The following is a 20,493-nucleotide window of genomic DNA, read 5'->3' on the forward strand; positions in this document are numbered from 1 at the left end:
ATTATTCAAAAAGTTCGTATAATTCTAACACTCACCTAGAATTTGTGTATGATGATAAGATGTTGAGGAAAAGGGACCGACTGGTAGTGGGGAAAAATAATGAGCTCAAAACCATTCTCATTGCATTAATACATTTGGGAGTGTATGGGGCATTCAAAAAAACTGGTCACCTAAATAACGATGCAGCTGTCTACTCCTAGCCCGGGATGTTGAAGAATATTAGAGAATTCGTTCAAACCTGTGAAGTGTGCCGAAAAACAAATCAGACAATTCAACATATAAAGGTATGCTACCGTAGCAATTCCCAATCGATTTTGGGAGTCGATTTCTATAGGGATCTTGCAAAAGTTACAAGGAAAAACTATTATATTTGTAATAGTAGATAAGTTTTCCAAAATACTCATTTTATGAGTTTATAGCATCCCTTCACGGTCGGGATAGTTGCTGAAACATTCGTAGCATCGTGATATTATGAAAACTATACGTATACAATATAAAATCTAGGTTTGACAGTACCTTAGTAACTGCCGATAAGATGTGCCGATAAGATGAGAGATTAGAGGAGTAGAGAATGAGAATAATTGCAGATCTGCAATTGATAGGAAGAAGAGATTGAATTAGAAGAAGAGATTAGACGAGATGTAGAATGGAAATAGGAAGAGTTAATCAGGGTTACCTGAAGAGTCAATTCATCAGTCATAGTTTCGAATCCAGTTTAGCAAGTATTTAAGGCAGAATCATTCACCCCTTTACAGGACTCTCTAACTGCCTTTGCCAGCTGGCAAGACCAGCTGTTACTACCCTTCTGTTATAACTAATGCAATTACTCAACTGCTACAAGACCTTTCATATGTTGTGTAACAACTTATTCCAAACTAAAAGACATGCTGTGTGAATACAGCTTATTAACAACGAAATTACCGAAATTACCGAACCTGCCGACTTCGTTAACAATCCGTCGACTTATTAAGAGTTAGAAAACCTAACCCTAAGATCCTCTCGTAACATTAGCCTCCCCATCAACACTTGTTCGCCCACGAACAAGTTGATTGAAAGAAGCTGTGTCTCCCACCGTCAACACAAATTGAGGATACTTTGTCATCAACCATGACTCTTCCTCCTCGCTAGCATCATCATCTGAAGCGTTAGACCACCTGATCAGGAATTGTCCCATACTGACTCCATCCTTCCAAACAATTCTCTCATCTAGAATTGCCACTGGTTCCACAAGGCTGTCCTCTTGTAGGATAGGAATATGAGGATTGGCTACTGCATTTCCCCTCGTAACATTAGCCTCTTCAATATTTGTTCGACGAACAACACAATTAAAAGAAGAAGCCAACTTATTTCCAACAAACCAAAGTTTTGGAAATTCATGTTCCAACCAAGATTCATTCTCCCCTGTAGATAATAAATGAAGGTTTAATTGACACTCCCAAGTATCTGGTGGCTCTTCAAACCACACAAATTGTTTCAAAATATCTCCCAATTGTAAGGCATAAGAACAATTGCAAAACTCCGCATCTGGTGGTTCTTCAAACCATAATAAGTAGTTGCATCTCATCCATGTTTTATACCATAAAAAGCAAGATCCAACATAAGGTCTCAAACTGACAGTCTGCGCTCCCTCTTTCAAACAAATTTGGTGATCATAGCTTCTATTAGGAGGTAAACCGGTTGGCTCTTGGAACAAATCGTTAAACTCATAAAGAAGATCTCTTATCTGATTCTCTATATCCGTCTCGGGTAATGAAGCCAGGAATGAAAACAATTCTGTATAATTATCTTCTTGATGTATGATACTCAACATAGCCACCTTTGCTCCCTTTCTGATTGTAGTTCCCAAGGTTCGGCCTTCTAACATTTCCACTTCCTTGGTAGTATGACCGTGTAAATTCACCATTCTTCCTGATTGTTGAAAGGACATTACCAATCCATTAAAATCCCAATTTAGATTACCCAAGGTTGACAGTCATTCGATCCCCAAAATGATATCATATTTTGGTATGGACATCAGTCTTGCATTAACAACAAAATCCTCACCCTGGGAAGACCATTTCAAACTCCTGCATTCACTGCTGGTTATTAACTGATGCTCGTTCGCCACTGTTACAGTTAACGGTCTTGTAGGAGATGTGACAAACTCAGTACCTCGAATTGCCCTGGGATTCACAAAATTATGTGTGCTGCCTGAATCCACCAACACATATACAGTGTTCTTACCCACATTGCCTTTGATCTTCATTGTCTCAAATGTGGTAGCTCCTTCGAGGCTCACTGCCAATGCCTCTACTGTTATTTCTTCTGTTTCTGTTCCGTCAATATCATCCACTTGACTTTCAGCTTCCATCACTTCAATACTCATAACTACAGGCCCAGACTTACATCTATGCTCATATTCCCACCTTTCTTCACAATAGAAACATTGATTCTTCTTTCTTCGTTCATCCAAAGTTTTTTGGTCGATATTAAACCTTCGAGAACTCTGATTAGTGACTGCTGGTTTCGACACTGCTCCATCATTAACAGCAGTAATAGAAGTACTCGTACCTGATCGATTATAGCCTCCCAAGTAGTTGCTTCTGCTGCCAAATGCAAGTTGCTTAGGATTGGGCAGTAGAGGACTCCCTTTATTTGCTAGATAGCCCCGGCGTACCAATGAATCACACACTGCCTCTTGCAATTTAATATTTGTTCTCTCTTGCAGTTTAGCCATTCCCATAGCCTCCGATAATGATCCCGGTTTTTGAATTCTGATTGGATTTGCAATCTCCTCTTTCAATCCGTTTAAATAACCTTTAATCGAGTACTCTTCCGTAAGGTGTGGTAACTTGTAGATGACGTCCAAGTAATTTTTACCAAATTCCTTAACCGAAGCTGACTGTTTAAGATCTTTCCATTCGTCTAACGGATCATCAAATTCACTCGGACCAAACTCTTTTAGTACCAGCGCCTTTAACTCCTGCCAAGTCATAGCTCTTCCCGGTAACCTGTGTTGTAGATGAGAACTGAACCAACATCGGGCTCTTCCCTTTAAGTGTGCACAAGCATATTCTAATTTTGATTCTTCCAATGTGTGATCCACCTGAAAGAACATTTCCACTTCATATATCCAGTCATCTACCTCCTCGCCATTAAATTTCGGGAAATCCATTTTTGATAGTCTCGTCGGTGGTTGATACATATAATCACGTGGTTCTCTTTCTTCAGGATGTTCACCTCGATATCTTCTTTCTTCACCACGTCTGCGATCAGGTTGGCGTCCACCTCCGTATTCACCTCCACCTTCACCTCTCGGATCTGGATTATTGCTACTGGATGCTGAAGTTAGCCGTATAAGTGCATCGTTCATTGAAGTCATCATTGCCTCCATCCGATCGAAACGATTTTCTTGCGCTTGTAAGCGTTCTTCCTGCGCCTGGCTACGGCTATGTATCTCATTCAGTTCTCCTTCCATTCGCGTTTTCACCATAATGCCAAGAAAGTTGCTCTGATACCAATGATATTATGAAAACTATACGTATACAATATAAAATCTAGGTTTGACAGTACCTTAGTAACTGGCGATAAGATGTGCCGATAAGATGAGAGATTAGAGGAGTAGAGAATGAGAATAATTGCAGATCTGCAATTGATAGGAAGAAGAGATTGAATTAGAAGAAGAGATTAGACGAGATGTAGAATGGGAATAGGAAGAGTTAATCAGGGTTACCTGAAGAGTCAATTCATCAGTCATAGTTTCGAATCCAGTTTAGCAAGTATTTAAGGCAGAATCATTCACCCCTTTACAGGACTCTCTAACTGCCTTTGCCAGCTGACCAGCTGTTACTACCCTTCTGTTATAACTAATGCAATTACTCAACTGCTACAAGACCTTTCATATGCTGTGTAACAACTTATTCCAAACTAAAAGACATGCTGTGTGAATACAACTTATTAACAACGAAATTACCGAAATTACCGAACCTGCCGACTTCGTTAACAATCCGTCGACTTATTAAGAGTTAGAAAACCTAACCCTAAGATCCTCTCGTAACACATCATTTCAAAGCTCAATGGAATGCTAACAACCATCATCAACCATAGGGACAATGTGTTTTTAGCACTTTCTGATGGAAATTCTTAAGGATACAAAGAGTTCAGCAAGCCTTGTCCACAGTCTATCACCAATAGATTGATGGCCAGGCCGAGATTGTCAACAAATGTCTGGTAACTTATTTTCGATGCATGCCCGACCAAACTCCACAAGTTTGGGTGTGTTGGTGGTTGTCTTTGGCCGAATGGTGGTACAACACTAATTTTCATATGGTCATACAAACAACTCCATTTGAAGCAGTATACGACTATCCTCCTCTGTCCGCAGACACCATATGTTGTGGGAGATTTAAGAGTGGAGGAGGTGATATGTCATTGACAGCAAATGAGACCACACTTCAGCTGTTGAAGTTCCATTTATAATGAGACAAACTGTATTAACCAACTGCATGACAAAAAGATAAAATAGCTCATTTTAGAGGTTGGAAGCTGGACATTGGTGAAGCTGCAGCCATATAGGAAACTCTCGGTCTAGAAGCTATTCCACAAACTCTCACCCAAGTATTTTGTGCCCTTCCAAGTGAGGGAAAGATTGGGGGAAGTAGTCTATAGACTGAAACTCAAAGCTAATGCTTGGATACACAATGTCTTTCATGTATCCCAATTGAAGAACTTTCAAGGGATCCCTGCAGCTATTGTAGAAATTCCCAAGCTGAGTGCACGAACTAACATGAAATGCAACATTGTGGGTGAACGAGACTTTATGACGCAGGAAAAAAAAGACAACTGTTAATCAACTAGGAAGGGTACAAACAGAAGACAAGACATTAGAAGATGTTGAAGTGATAAGCATTCAATGACTTGGAGATGTTGCCAACATGGAGACAAACCAGGCCAAGATCTCTTTGTCGAGGACGACGAATATTTGAAGGGAGATAATGCTACGATCCCTTAATTGAGCAAACAGCTGGTATAGTCCTGTAATTTCCAATTAAGCAGTTATGTTGGATATTTGATTGTTGGTTTTCTGTTTTTCTATTATTTGTTCTTCTGTTTTCTGTTATTCAGAAATTCAATTTTCAAATTCTGTTAAATCCTGAATCCTATATTGAGCAATTATAACTAAATACTTTTGTGGGTTCAATTGTTATGTAAGCTGAACTCACTCATCAATTACATATATAAAAATATTTTGTGAAAGTTTGGTTTATCTCTTAACTGTATTATCTGATTTACTTTGTCGTTTTGCACTTTCAGACTAGTTCTTTTCTCATCCTTGTTTCATTTTCTTCTTCTAAAATCCTTGAATTCGTTTTCTGGTAACTTTTTCATTGCTCTTTAACAACAGATTTCCTTATTGGTAATTGAGTGTGTTTATGGGATATGCGTTTAGAGAAATAATTAGGAGAGAGAATTTGAGGGAGAAAATGATGTGGCGCAATTTGATTAGCCAAAAAAATAACAAAATTTCTCTCTCTCCTCATCTTTTATCCTTTTTCCAACCAGTGATGTAGTGACACATTATTCCCTCCCTCAAATTCCCTCTCTCTATGACTCCTCATACGTTTAACCCGAATAAATTAGTCGTACTCCGAAGGAGAAGCAAATACTAGCGTTATAGAAAAAAACGGTTTTGTCACCCTTCCAATCAAATCGACATTAGGTTTACAAATGCATCCAAATCCAACTGAAGACACGATTTCATTACAATTTACTTCACAGCCTAAGACTGCAAAATCTATCTTTTCCTATGAATTTGTAAGAATTCAGAAGTGTTTATCTTTGAACTGGTGCTGGAGCACTTCCATTATATATATTAATGAAAAAAAATGTTTGCCTCTATTTTAACTAGGTGCACTATTTTGAACAAGATAGAGTGGGGGATTAGCATTTTAATCTCTATCATAAATTCATTTCAAAATTATTAATTTTTTTTTTAACTATGTGACCTGACTAATCTTACTTTTAAATCAAAATGATTTTTATACTGAAAACTTTGTACATATGGCTGAACTACTCATCCATTCTCTTAAGCCGAGATAGGGATTGCTGCTACCAGTTCTTAATCAATGGAAAAACAAGCTTTTGTATTAGCTTGGTAGTTGAGTTCAGATAACATGAAGGAACAAAAATAAAAAGTAACCAACTGCTACCAGTTCTCTTCAAAATTACAAATGAAACATAGCTAATTTCTTCAAGATTAAACTAGTTAACAGCTCCTTCCTGTTTCTCCTTTTCACTTAAGAAATGCGAGTCTGCGTCTTCTGCCTGCAATAACATGCAAATAAACTAGTTTTCACCCAAGAAAAATCAGGACAACGTTCCAAATTATTTTCAGAATCCCATTTGGAAGTATCTGGATATGGAAACTAAATTGAGTTGGAGACATTCAAATATGAACATGCTAAATAGAGGATCAATATCTGGCTATTGTTACTTTGAGTGGGGATATTTAGATGCTTTAAAACGCAAGAACACCTGGTAATGCTAAATCAGGCCTCAATTTAGCACTATATGGATTCAAAATATTGTTGAGTAAACTAGAGCTGACCACTGATTTTCTTGCTAACTTCTTGTGCAAGGATGGTAATAGTGTTGTGATTGTAAGGACGACACTTGAAAAGATAAAGAATGATCAAGAATGCAACTTCATGAAGAAAGCAACAAGGCTTCATGAAGAAAGCAACAAGGATTATAAAATCGCAAAAATAAAATAAAATTTAAGTATGAGAGCTCCAAAATGGAGTAAATTATGTGACTTAACAAATGTAATGTTAATCCTGTTAGTAATAATTATACAACTACTAATTATCATAATCTCTTTCCTCTGGTAGGTAATGAAGATCTCAAAATGGGTGCTTATTTCTAATATCTCCACCAAGTCTATCCAGCTCCATTGCCACATGTCTCTACCTTATTTGTTGATTCTGGATGACTGTAGTTACAATTTTATGGGTTGTCTGAAACCTTTAACAACAAACCCTTTTCAATCCAAGATTTCTGTAATGATTCAATAAGTAATGAGACATAGGGGAGATGAGCCTGCGCTAGAATTTAGAAGATTAGCACTATGGGCCAGCTGGCCATTATTGATAACAGCTAGATTATTCATTCTCAAAAGTTGTTAGTTTGTTAGGGTGACTCAGAAATCTATTAAGCCAAGCCCTATTTAGGAAATGGATATTCTCTTCACCATGTATGATGTGTATGGCTTGTGTATTTTTTACTGTTAATTCTTGAATCTATTGTCTCATCCTTTCTTCTATCATCACAATATCCCCCACTCTCTTTAGATATATGAAACCAACCAAACAATAATTATCAAACTAACAATAAGAATGTGTCAAGAATTTCCTTTCTAGTGTAGCAATTATAATTGAACTACTATGCACTTAAATGAATTAGGTATGTGGAGTCTATAGTGAATACAAAAATTATACGAATGCAACCTTGGAGGTTTTAGAATCTAGAGAAAATAAGACTATAACCTGCTGGAGTTGGGAACCATCAAATTCTGGGCTCTTCATACCAGTAATACAACTGGCTTCCATTTTAAGCCTGTGAATATTAGTGGCCTGCATTTCCTGCACTGAATCATGCATGGGGGTTGGGATAGCTTCCACATTGGACTTCTGATCATTGTTAAGCTTAGCACCATCTTCTTCTGCTGCTACCCTTTTTCTGATTTCAGCAAACACTTCTAAATTTGTATTATCTAGTAATTAATGGAACATGTAACCCATAGGGAAGTATGAAGAATCACCTTTTAAGGTTATATTTGTCGGCATTGGTGCTTGGATTGTTAGAAAATAACACTCCACAAAGAAGCTTCCCATTTATAATAGTTTCAATGGTATATCCAACTTGGAGATTTTTGGTGACCCTGGCTTGAAAAATCGTTCTTCCAGGAAGGGGCTCATATGCATTCGGGTTCACATTATACCTGTCTTCATTTGAACCATTGATCATTAGAACAGGTGAGGAATAAAAAGTAAGTATGACAAAGGATTATGGGAACAATGTAGTAACATGTCAGAATGAAGCCACAACTAATGACTCTATAGAGCTCAATAGCTTGAAGCATAGTCATGAAGATGCACAGTGTACATTGAAATAAAAGAAGATATATAAGTAAAACTTGGATGTCCAATAAAGTAACCATGATTATGAACTATCAATCAATGCCACTAATACTAAACAAACCACACTGAGTTCTTACACATTTAGGTATAGATTTGAATCATTTGATATTTATCCTGTTTTTTAGTTATTTCCTCCTTTTTAAGCCCGGAATCCTGCAATATTGATAAAAAAAAAATGAAGAAATCATGCATTCTACCACAAGGTTTTTCACGTTCGTACAACAGCTAAAGAATTGGCAATCTGATGAAGTGCATCTTGATATCATTAGTTTGATAGGAAAAAATTACTGACAATGGTTATTTTCAGCATTTTTGGGATACATCATGTTAACTATTCCCCGGGATGTGCGAGAACGAAACTCAATATTCAACTTTCAGAGATAGAGTTGCTCAACATGATCGAGACGTTATTCCATCGCAAAAGTCCTAAGGTATTATCAACAAACTCTCTTGTAAGATGACATGTTTTGTAAGAAAGAAATGAAAATGTACTCTCTGTTCATTGAAGAAATGATTTGGGCGTGAACCTGGTCAACACTTTCATCATATTGTAATACCGCTCAATACCACAGTGGATTTTTTTTGTATGGCTTCTACATTCTACATTCACTTAGAAGAAATAGAAGTGAATCAATATTTGACCTAATTAAAACCTTTTACCCTTATTTGTCGCCGTAAGTTAAATCGTAATCCATTTTCTTACTTTTTCCCTTTCATAAACATCCATTGTAATGGATATTATGAAAAATGAATCTGAGTTTCTATTTTTATTTATTTCAATATTAAATTTATATAAATATTATATATATAATTTGCGTATCCTAAACGTATCGTATCCTATATTTTCAAAATTTGTCGTATCCCCGTATCCGTATCGTATTCGATACGATACCTGTATCCGTATCCGTACAACATAGCAGCCAAGAGATAACTAATTTAGAACGGATGAGCTCGGATCAGACTGGATGTGTGTCTTCACCTAAAGTTTCTACCATTCCAAATTAGGATGAGGATCATCGAGGTGATGGAAGGGAGGCCCCATCGATGATATCCACATGTTTTGTCCAGCCATGATGCACTAAATCTTTTATAATCCTGAATGTTTGCATTCGGAGGCTGTGAAGTGAGTGTTGAGATATGTCCAGAGTACTCTTTAGGAGGGGTTGGCCTATGGGAGGAAGGAAGGAAAGACCACTAACACTTTGTCTTTGCACGGTTATGGTGATAATTACTTTGTGAGGTACCTTAACAAAAGGAGGTCCACAACCGGCTGCTTGTTTATGCTTGGAGGATGCACCATTGGTTGGAAGTCTAATCTTCAACCCATTGTCGCTCTGTCTACCATTGTGGCTGAGTATGTAGCTTTGGGGGAGGCATTGAAGGAGGCCAAATGACTTAAAGGTTTTGTTCGTGAACTCATTGGGAAAGATGTGAAGACAGTTGTCCATGGTGAAAATTAAAGTGCCTTACATTTGAACAATAATCATTTATGAGAGGACAGTCAACTAGACATTCAGTTTCATTTTGTTCAAGACATGATGGAGCAAGATGTTGTCCAATTGAAGAAGGAATGTGAGTGACAAATTAACGAAGTGTGTGCCGATAACAAAGCTCAAGCAATACATGGAACATGTCAACATGGGACAATGTTGGGATTCATTTTATTGATCCAAGGAAGTGAAGACCAAGACCAAGGAAATAGAGCATGCGACATTTTTTTTTCGGAAAACAGCTTAACGCCATTTCAAAAAAAAAAAATGAGACAACGGATTAAGTATGTAGCCTCGAACCCAGGAACTTAGGGTTGGTATCCACCTCTTTTTGCCGCTAGGCTAGAAGAGGGGATAAAAAAATGGGACAACGGATTAAGTATGTAGCCCGCAAACACACTTAATCATTTAACCAGGCGCAGAACTTGTCGCCTGACGGGCTTGAACCCAGGAGCTTAGGGTTGGTATCTACCTCTTTTTGCCGCTAGGCTAGAAGAGGGGATAAAAATGGGACAACGGATTAAGTATGTAGCCCGCAAACATACTTAATCATTTAACCAGACGCAGAATTTGCCGCCTGACGGGCTCAAACCCAGGAACTTAGGGTTGGTATCCACCTCTTTTTGCCGCTAAGCTAGAAGAGGGGATAAAAATGGGGCAAAGGATTAAGTATGTAGCCCGCAAACACACTTAATCATTTAACCAGGCGCAGAACTTGCCGCCTGACGGGCTCGAACCCAGGAACTTAGGGTTGATATCCACCTCTTTTTGCCGCTAGAGGGCTCGAACGCCATTTCATTAAGAACCCAAAAGTGGGAGAAATGGTCAATTATCAAATCTAGACAAACTCTAGCTTTAATTAAAATATCAAACAACTCTAAAGTATCTTATTAGAAACAAACAAAAAACAGAGATTACATAAACAAACAACTAAAGTCTAAAGAATACAAATCCTACAAGCATGAGACTTCATATGAATAAAGTTGGGGATTGTTTCATATTGTTTTGCTAGTTAGAAATTACCCGAGTAGTTGTGTAACACCCTGTTGGTAAATGAACTATATTTCTGGTAGAATACCAAGGAAGCTTCTGATACGAGGAATAACTAGGGTTAGGTTATCTAATCCTAGAATAAGCTGACAGCCTTTATGCTGATTTAGCAAATGAATAACCTAGATTATTTCAGCAAACTATATATAAGTAATTGCTTTTAATTAAATGGAAAGAGAAATATAAAAGGAATGGGTACAAGTTCCCAAGGGTAGAAAAAAATAATTTGTCAGGATTACTTCTATCTCAAGGTTATTCTCTCTATTCCCTTTCCTCATCTCTTACTACTCCCATTCATCTTATTATAACCCTTCTTCTCAAATGTAGATCATAATCTACTGGTTCTTCCTTATCTCATATTCTGCTTTTTTTCTCATCTCATATTCTACTTTATTCAACGAGATCCATGTATTGTTCTAACTCCAAAGCTGGGGTTAACCCAAATCTATATCAGATTCCCCAAATTAACTCCTGTATGGATGGTGTGTCCCAAACTTTATATAAGAGATTGACATTCACTACTCAGTTTTGTTTCTCTATCTAAGCAAAGTAGATTGAAAATAATATAAGCACAAGCGGATACACATATAAAAGTGTAAGGCTAGTTAGTTCAGAATGAAAACCAATAAATGCAAATCATTTTACAAAACCAAGACCTAGTTTGATGAAGGATTATTTGGATTTAACATAAATAACCCTTGTCTCATCATGAATCACTTCAACAATTAAATCATATACCAAATTACCCTTACTTTATTTTTCTATAATATTTTAAATATTAAATACAAAGGAAATCTTACTCAATTAACCCAAATAAACACAGAAGATTTTTTTTAAATATCGGTTAATTTTATAAAAAAAAAAACACTACATCAAACAAGCTTCAACTAAACTACCCACCCTATCCCTTTTGCAATGCCACCAGGGACAACAATATCTACCTATTATAGAGAGGGAGTATGTAACAGCTGATATGGGCTTTGGCCAAGCTTTAAATATGCAGGATAATAAAAGCATTTCATTTTACCATAAAAGTTGGTATCAAATACTATAAAATTGAAACAAAATTGGGATACTCCTTACTTGATTGTGCAAAGTTTGACAAGGGTTCTGGTGTATGAGTAACAGGCGTGTCAATTCTGACTGAAGCTTTGTCATGTATAAAAGGTAGAAGCATATTCTGTTCCTGGCACTTCAACTTTAGTTGCTTCCTCAAAGATAACTTCTCCAGCCTTCTTTCACATTCTTCGTTTGCAAGCCCTACATTATTGTATCATTTGATAACATTGTTTAAGCATTTTTCTAGCTCAAAGACATATTTTGAAATATCAATCAAACCTGTATGCATGTAATACATGTCACCCAATGCTTCAAGATTCTTGTTGCAACCACCAATAAGTACAATAATACTACTGTTAGATTGATCTATGATGTCTCCAGCAGATGAAAACCTGGCAGAAGGTCCACTACCTGCAACCATCAGCTTGGTCCATACACCAGTATCTGGATGAATTAAGACAGGAGCTCAAAAGTATGAGACAAGATATACGATAAACAGGGGAAAGTTTGAGTTTCATTCCCAGATTTCTATCTACAAGACCAAAAGCTAGTGGCTAACAATTTCTCACATAATTGACAAGACAGACAGAGTAGTCCATAAGCTACTTTTGTTTACAGCCCATTTGGGAACACTTCTGAATCTGGATCTGTATATGACTGAAAAACCGATAAATAATCTTTCGATCTGAATCAACATATTTTGATATGAAAATTGTGGCTGGATAAGATACAATGTAGATACATTTAAAAACATTTTTTTGGTTGGAATTATGATCCAATATTCTTTTGTAATGACAAATATTTAACATGTGTGGTGGAAAGTCTTGCCAATCCATTGCATTTATTTTTTCATTTCAGGTGTTTCTGGATCTGGACCTGGCGGATCCATAAACATTTACTAAACATAATCCCATCTGCATATGTTTCTGGATGCAAATCCAGTTGTTTCCAAATGGGGTCACGAACGATGTTGAGTCAAATTGGATAAAAGCTGCACATAGTCCCCCACAATGCAGCTTTAGAACTTTTAACAAGAAAACCACAACAACAGCAAATACACTTCTACTTAGATTTTTTTTTTATTAAAAAGGGAATAATACAATCTGAATTCTGAAGAGCACCATATACGTCCATCATAGTTTACATACCAATATCAAGCATGAAAATATCATCATATAGGCTTGACTCATCCGCAAAACCACCAAAGACAAATAAGTTCTTGCCAAATGCAACTGTTGAATGTCCAGCTCGAGGTGAAAAGGGTTGTCCTGAAGTGCTTAGTTTCTTCCAAACAAGGGTATCTATACAGGGAAGCGATTTGAGCAGTTACTACCATGCATAGTAGTTAGATGCAATAACTTGTTATGAAAAATAGACAATCATAAGGAACCATCGGTGATAACATAAGACATGGAATGTGGCCAACCTGTATCAAGAATGTGAACATCAGAGAGATAATAGTCATTGGAGTCTTCACCACCAATTACAATGATTTTGTTCTTCCAGGATGAACAAGTATGGGTACACCGTTTAACTGGTGGAATGCCAGATGTTTGGGCACACTTCCATACAAAAGTGTCTGAGAAGACCAAACATAAGAACTGAATATTATGTTCTCAATCAATGAAATCAAGAGACTTGATTTTTTTACCCACATTCTAGAGGTCTCATCAGCCACACCAGCAGTAGAAGAAGCATGGTAAAGACTCTATACAGATTATTGAAATTGAATGCAAGAAAAACAATAAAAAATAAAGATAAAGAATTACATGATTTATTTTATTTTATTTTATTTCTAGCTACTTATCAATCAGGAAATAGGGTTAGGCAGTGTTTGGATGATGATAATTGAATTTAGAATTATAATAATAATTCCAATTCTATACGAATTGACATTGAACTACAATTCAATGTCTATGTTTGGAAAAATCATAAATTTGTAATTATTAAGAGATGTTTTTCTCTTTTTCTTACTTTTTTATTCTCTTTTAAATGCTTATAAGCACTCATTTCCAAATATAACCAAACACAAGCTTAATGAAATGTGATTAAGAATTGAGGGCTTGAGGAACAACTGTGGTAGAGCTGAAATGTGTGATTAAGAATTTAAATTCTTAACTAATTGAAGTCGAATTCAAAGTAAAGAAATATACTTATTCAATTCCAAATTTTAAGTGCTAACAAACAACATAATTGGAATTGACACCTTCAATTCCAATGTCAATGCTAATTCATCTATAAGAAAACACAACCAATTGTAATTGAAGAAAAACATTACCAGTATTCAAGATGAAGAGATCATTATAGTATTCAGCTTCAGAAGTATGAGCAGACTTTCCACTACCACCAAAGATGAAAAGGCAATTCCCGACGACTGAAGCACTGTGTCCTTCCCGTGCTCGAGGTGCCTCACCTCTTACACTTGGCAAGATCCAAGTATTTGAGGCTACAATATGTTATTGTAACAAATTAATTAGAAAACTATGTAACAAAAAAGCTAACCAAGTCGATATTACTTTCAACACAAATAAAGACTCACAAGTGTCTAGTACATGCAAGTCATTAAAAGGGCTTGTTCCATCTGTACCACCAAACACAAGCAGGTTATGCCCAACAGTGGTGCAGCTATGACTATCCCTTGGCAGTGGAGGAACTCCTTTCATCTCTGGTTCACTCCAAGTATTTCTAACTGCAAAAGAAGCTCCTTCCTTCAATATCATTAATAATAAAATGCATATGCAGCAGTCAGATAACAAATTATAAAATCCCGTGCTGCAAAATAAATGAATAGTTAAGATTGTAAGCCAATCATAACATCACAATATGGCATTAGAAGCTCCACAAACAAAAACCCACCCACCACACAAACACACAAAACAGAAGAGAATAAGAAAGGGATGACTACAAAAACAGGAATCATACGATGCTTAAAGACATACCAGTATCAAAGATGTGTACTTGGTTTGTTTGACGGTTATCTTGGCCATAGCCGCCGAAGACATAGAGAAGCTTGCCTCCATTAACAGAATTACAGGTGTGACCCCACCTCTTCCCTGGCCCACCCGTTACCGTAGGCTGAATCTGCAGTTCTTCCCACCTCATTATCGACGATGAGGAGACAAACCCTGAACGGACAATCGTCTAATTTAGTGGAAATGTTAAAATGATGAGGAAAGACTGAAAATTTGAGGGGAAAATAGGATATACTTAGATTTTTATAATTGGTAATTCTCATATTTAGAGAAATTGACACAAGCAAAGCTTCTTAGGCTTGTTTTTAGTCAAAGATGATCCGTTTTTAATGAATAAAACTAGGTAATATATTTTGTTGAGACTATTTAGAAATTGGTGGACATAATTTGGGTATAATTATGGTTAAAATTAAATTGGTAATATATATATATATATATATATATATATATATATATATATATATATGGAAAAAAGCTCACTTAAAGTATGTACTTGTACAACTAGCTCACTTACTTGAACATATATACTAATAAATAAAAGGTCATTTAAACGTATGTATTATCAAAAATTGGCTCATTTAGCCTATTTTTAGTAACCATATTTATATATTTATTAATTAAATATTAATATATTTTTTATCTCTTTCCTTTTCAGTTATTATTTCATTTATTACTAATAAATGAATCTTATATTTTTATCTTTTTTAATAATTTTTTATTATTTCTATATGAATATTTATGATGAATTATTTTAATTTTATTTTATATATATATGAGCATTCATCATTAATTATTTTAACTCTATATTTCTTCTTTTTATATATTCATATTAATTATTAATTATTTTAAAATTATTTGATCCCAATAATTGAATATAACAATGAAAATTTTCTCAACAATAAAAATCCTTCAACACAAAAATAAATTAATTAATAATTAAGAATTTGATAATAATAAAAACTCATTCATCAAACACCAAAAATAATAATCAAATATTAGACAAAACAATTCATTTACTACTAATATAAGTCGTGAATAAAAATTAAATAAAAAATTATTAATTTCATTTTTATTTATATTAAACTAAATAAGAAAAAACCCTTTTTCATTTTTATTATATTAAATTAAATAAAAAAAACTCTTCAAAAAAATATTACAGTAAAACATAAAATTTATAAATAAATTGTTAAATTTTTTAAAAAAATTAAGAATTTAAGAAATATGAAAAATAAAAACTAATAAAAAAAAGAAGATAAAATATAAAAGAAAAATTAATATTAAAATAATAAAAAATTTAATAATAAAATAAAATAACCTAGTTTAATTAATGAAAAAGAAGGAGAGAAAAAATATATTAATATTTAATTAATAAATATATAAATTTAAAAATAAAAGTTAACCATGATTATTAAAAGAGGCTAAATGAGCCAATTTTTGATAGTACATATGTTTAGATGACCTTTTATTAGTACATACGTCTAAATGAGCGAGTTGTACAAGTACATACGTCTAGTGAGTTTATATATATATATATATATATATATATATATATATATATATATTATTATTATTATTATTTTTTTTTTGGTATCATGACTTGTAATATAAGTTTTTTTTATTATTTAATAAAGAAAATGTGAGAAAGGAAACATTGCCATTCTAATTGAGTTTGTTATGAGAAGTAGACTATAGTGTCTCTACCAGGACAGTTTTCCAAACTAACTTTGTTTGGCGTTTATTTCTAAACTAACCTGGTTTGTTCATTTATTCACAAACTAACCTAAACTAACCTAGTTTACTATTCAAACTCATTTTTATTTATTTATATTTTTTTTTACATTTCAAATTTATTATATATATATATATATTTAAATTATTATTTATATAAACTAAATTATTTATATTTTGATATATATTTTAAATTATTATTTTTATAAATTTAATTGTTTATATTTTGATAAATTATTTTTTTATAAATTTAATTATTTATATTTTAATATAAATATTTAATGGTTCATTAACTTAAGACATATTGTTAGGAAGACAACACAATAAAAATTGATAAAATTTTTATTGTGAAATTATATCAAAATGAGAAATTGTCAAAATTATTTTAATAAAAGACAACCCAATAAATATAAATAATAATTTGAATGAAAAGTTGTCAAAAATATAAATAATAATTTGAATAGTAAAAAAAATAAATTTATGGGGATGAAAATTATACTGCCACGTATATATGTAAATATATATATATAATAAATTTGTAATGTAAATATATATATATATATTAAAATATAAATAATTAAATTTATAAAAAAATAATTTAAATTACATATCAAAATATAAATAATCAAATTTATAAAAATAATAATTTAAAATATATATCAAAATATAAATAATTTAGTTTATATAAATAATAATTTAAATATATATATATATATATCTATATATATATATATAATAAATTTGAAATGTAAAAAAAATAAAAAATAAAAAATAAAAAAACTGAGTTTGAATAGTAAATTAGGTTAGTTTGGGAATAAATAAAAAAACTAGGTTAGTTTTGGAAAGTGAACGCCAAACAAGATTAGTTTGGGAAACTGTTCGTCTCTGCCACACACGATTTTGGTTGAAGGTCATTATACTAAATGAAGAGGAGACAACAATGTGATATTGCAAACAAGAACAATCTAATTAGAAATTCATTCGAAAAACTTAATTGAGAAGACATCAAAAAATAGATTTTGCTGAAAGAAGACACCGGGATGACTTAGTTGTCGTAGTGAAGAAGACTCGATAGAAATGTTGACTCTACTCGCGTTAGCTGAATTAGTTATTAATCGATCCACACAACTTGTAAAATTTCATTTTTTAACCCTTAATTTATAATATTAAATGATTTCGAATAGACAAACAATTTTATAAAATATTTTTATACGACTCCTTACACAAGATTAAAATAAATAATTATTTTTAACCGACATCGTATATCGGATTCCAAATTAATTAAATTTTAAATTATTTTAAATTAAACAACTAAATATTTTTTGTGTTTGTTTTACCCGTTTGAAAAATAAATAAAATAAAATGGGACCAGAGAAAGTCGTTGGCGGTTGTCGTGCATGGTCACAGACAGAGAGGCCGACAGCCAATGACAACACCAACAAACTTCAAAAGACCGAAACATAATCTAAACTCTAAAGGAAACTTACCTGGGCGTCGAGTAACTATGCAATGACTTATACAAATGAAATAATCATCACATCATCATCGTCATTTTAACATCTTTTAATCAAGAAAACCGCGAGTCATTTTGGGTTCTAGAAATTTTCTTGATGTTACCTTAAATGATTAGTGCAACCTCAAACATCAATCCCCGACAAGTTTTAAAATGTATGTGGAGTGTTTGTGGGCAAATGTTCTTGAGCAACATGAACCCGTTTAAAAAAAATAAGTAATGAAGAGTTTAGCGTTTTGTGTTAGTTGAATTGAAAGATATGGCGTTAAGAGCGTTGTGTGGAGTGTTTCTACGTCATTAGATCAAAAAATAACTCATGGAAGAAGCATACAAAACTTTGAAATAACTAAAATTAGAGTTTCATTATAACATTGGATTACATTAATAATCGTGGCTTAACACATGTAAAAACCTCATTTTTACACCCCTAAAATTAAAATAAATCTATCTGATCTAGTATAATGATCATACTTGATTATTGGATCGGGAGAACAAAAATCAAAAGATACTTTTCAAAACCGGCTAAAAATGACCCTCGGAGAGCGGTCTAAACGTCAATTGTCAAAAATACTCAGACTTCAGATTGACCAGTTTGGAAAATCATTAACTTTGAGTATAATATTGATATTGGACAAAATGTACATAACAACCATTTTTAGGCTTGTTCTTGCACCCCAGACACCACTTTTCATAAAAAGTCAGAATTTGGGATACCTGATACGTTCAGATTAACCGGTTCAAAAAAAAATATGAATTTTGAATATAATATTACTTTTTGCAATTTTGTGTAGAAGACTTTCTAAAGGGCAAAAAAGTCAAAACCGAGTCAAATCGATAGTTCAAGGTTAGGTCAATGAAAGTCAACACAGGAGCTCCCGCATGTCCAAGGCTTTTCATATGAACGGATGATGTCACCCTGATTTCAGACGCGCACTTTATTTGAAAAATGTCAAAATACCTCTTATTTGACATTGTTTTGTTGAAGAAAGATTAGCAAGAACCATCAACTTTTAAAATTCGTCTAAATCGTTATACTCATTGGTATTGGATGATCTGGATATTTTGGAAATCTTGAAGAGTCCTCTACAAGGCCCGTTTTAATCCTGATTCAAATTAAAGCCCTTAACCACAAGAAAACGGCGGTGCAAGACGATGCGACCAGAATACGACCAACCGGACATGTTTAACGTTATAAATTAATATTTTAGCTACATGGCTAAGGGTGTGCAAAGGGGTAAACCCAACCCATATTATGCAACCCATATTCAACCCAAATTAAATTTGGTCAACCCATGTTAATGAATAATATGGTATGGGTTGGGTAACCAAACAAAATTTTAATTTGTAATACATTTATTACGTTTTTTACTCGTTTAATATTTAACATGTTTTTGTCCCGGTTAACATATTTTGATCCGTTTAACAATTATTTGTTTTGTTTTACCTAATTTTACATTTTTGCCTTATTCAACACGTTTTTAACTTGTTTAACTAATATTTGATTCGTTTGACCTATTTTGATTCGATTAATACGTTTTTAGTTTTAATAAGTATATAACTCATTTTAATACATTTCATACGTTTTTGGCATGTTTAACACGTTTAACATATTTTTGACATGTTTAACACATTTAACACATTTTTTTACACATGTAACACATTTTTCACATTTTTGGCACATTTAACACGTTTTTGACATGTTTAAAAACGTTTAACACGTTTTGGCGGATTTAACACATTTTTGACATATATTAACATGTTTTTGGTACGTTTAACACGTTTTTGCATGTTTAACATGTTTTTGACAAGTTTAACATGTTTTTGACAAGTTTAACATATTTTTGGCACACTTAACACGTTTTGGTACATTTAACACATTTTGACACGTTTGACACACTTTGGTACGTTTAACACGTTTAAAACGTTTTGGCCCATTTAACACATCTGTGACACATTTAACATTTTCGATCCGTTTAATTTATTTTTTTCTCCATCTAATATGTCTTTGACAATATTATACGTTTTTTTGATCCGTTTAACATAATTTTAATATTTTTGAAATTATTTTGATATTTTAATTACTAAATTAATTGAAGAAATAATAGGTGAGATTAATATAGATTATTTAAATAATATTTAAACCATTTATACTAAATAAAGTCTTGAATATGGTAAACTCTGTTAATTTTCATAAACAAATTAATTCATTAAAGAGTTTTAAAATAATAGTGATATGTTAGTTTTATATGGTTAGACTATAATTAATAAATTTATTATTAATGAGTTTAAATTTTTATTTATTTTCCAATTGACTATAACGGAGATCAATGTAGTAAAAATCAAGAAATATATTAGAGTTGGAAGATGGTTAATTTATATTGGATTTATAAAAGAGAATTAAATTTATTTAATCTGGGTAATTTGGGTAACCATAACCTAACCCAAATTAAACCCAACCCAACCCAACCCAAATTAAACCCAACCCAACCCAAATTAATATTTTG

General features: G+C 33.3%; 1 protein-coding gene across 2 annotated transcripts; it reads right to left on the reverse strand.

Annotated features, from left to right (window-relative positions):
• Positions 1-6,105: 6,105 nt before the first annotated feature.
• LOC124919677 (kelch domain-containing protein 3-like) lies at positions 6,106-14,985 on the reverse strand. 2 transcript variants are annotated; one of them, XM_047459987.1, is made up of 10 exons: positions 14,716-14,985; positions 14,316-14,465; positions 14,055-14,222; positions 13,203-13,355; positions 12,925-13,077; positions 12,056-12,220; positions 11,801-11,977; positions 7,799-7,982; positions 7,524-7,716; positions 6,106-6,303 (listed from the first exon to the last, which is right to left on the reverse strand). In XM_047459987.1, exons 1-10 carry the CDS (start codon positions 14,876-14,878, stop codon positions 6,241-6,243), a joined length of 1,569 nt encoding a protein of 522 aa, XP_047315943.1. In that variant the 5' UTR covers positions 14,879-14,985; the 3' UTR covers positions 6,106-6,240. The 2 variants fall into 2 exon arrangements, with proteins under 2 accessions (XP_047315943.1, XP_047315944.1); XM_047459988.1 differs by lacking the exon at positions 6,106-6,303 and adding an exon at positions 6,847-7,035.
• Between the last annotated feature and the right edge of the window lie 5,508 nt (positions 14,986-20,493).

This window comes from Impatiens glandulifera, chromosome 1, assembly GCF_907164915.1.
Source record: "Impatiens glandulifera chromosome 1, dImpGla2.1, whole genome shotgun sequence".
Lineage (NCBI taxonomy): Eukaryota > Viridiplantae > Streptophyta > Magnoliopsida > Ericales > Balsaminaceae > Impatiens > Impatiens glandulifera.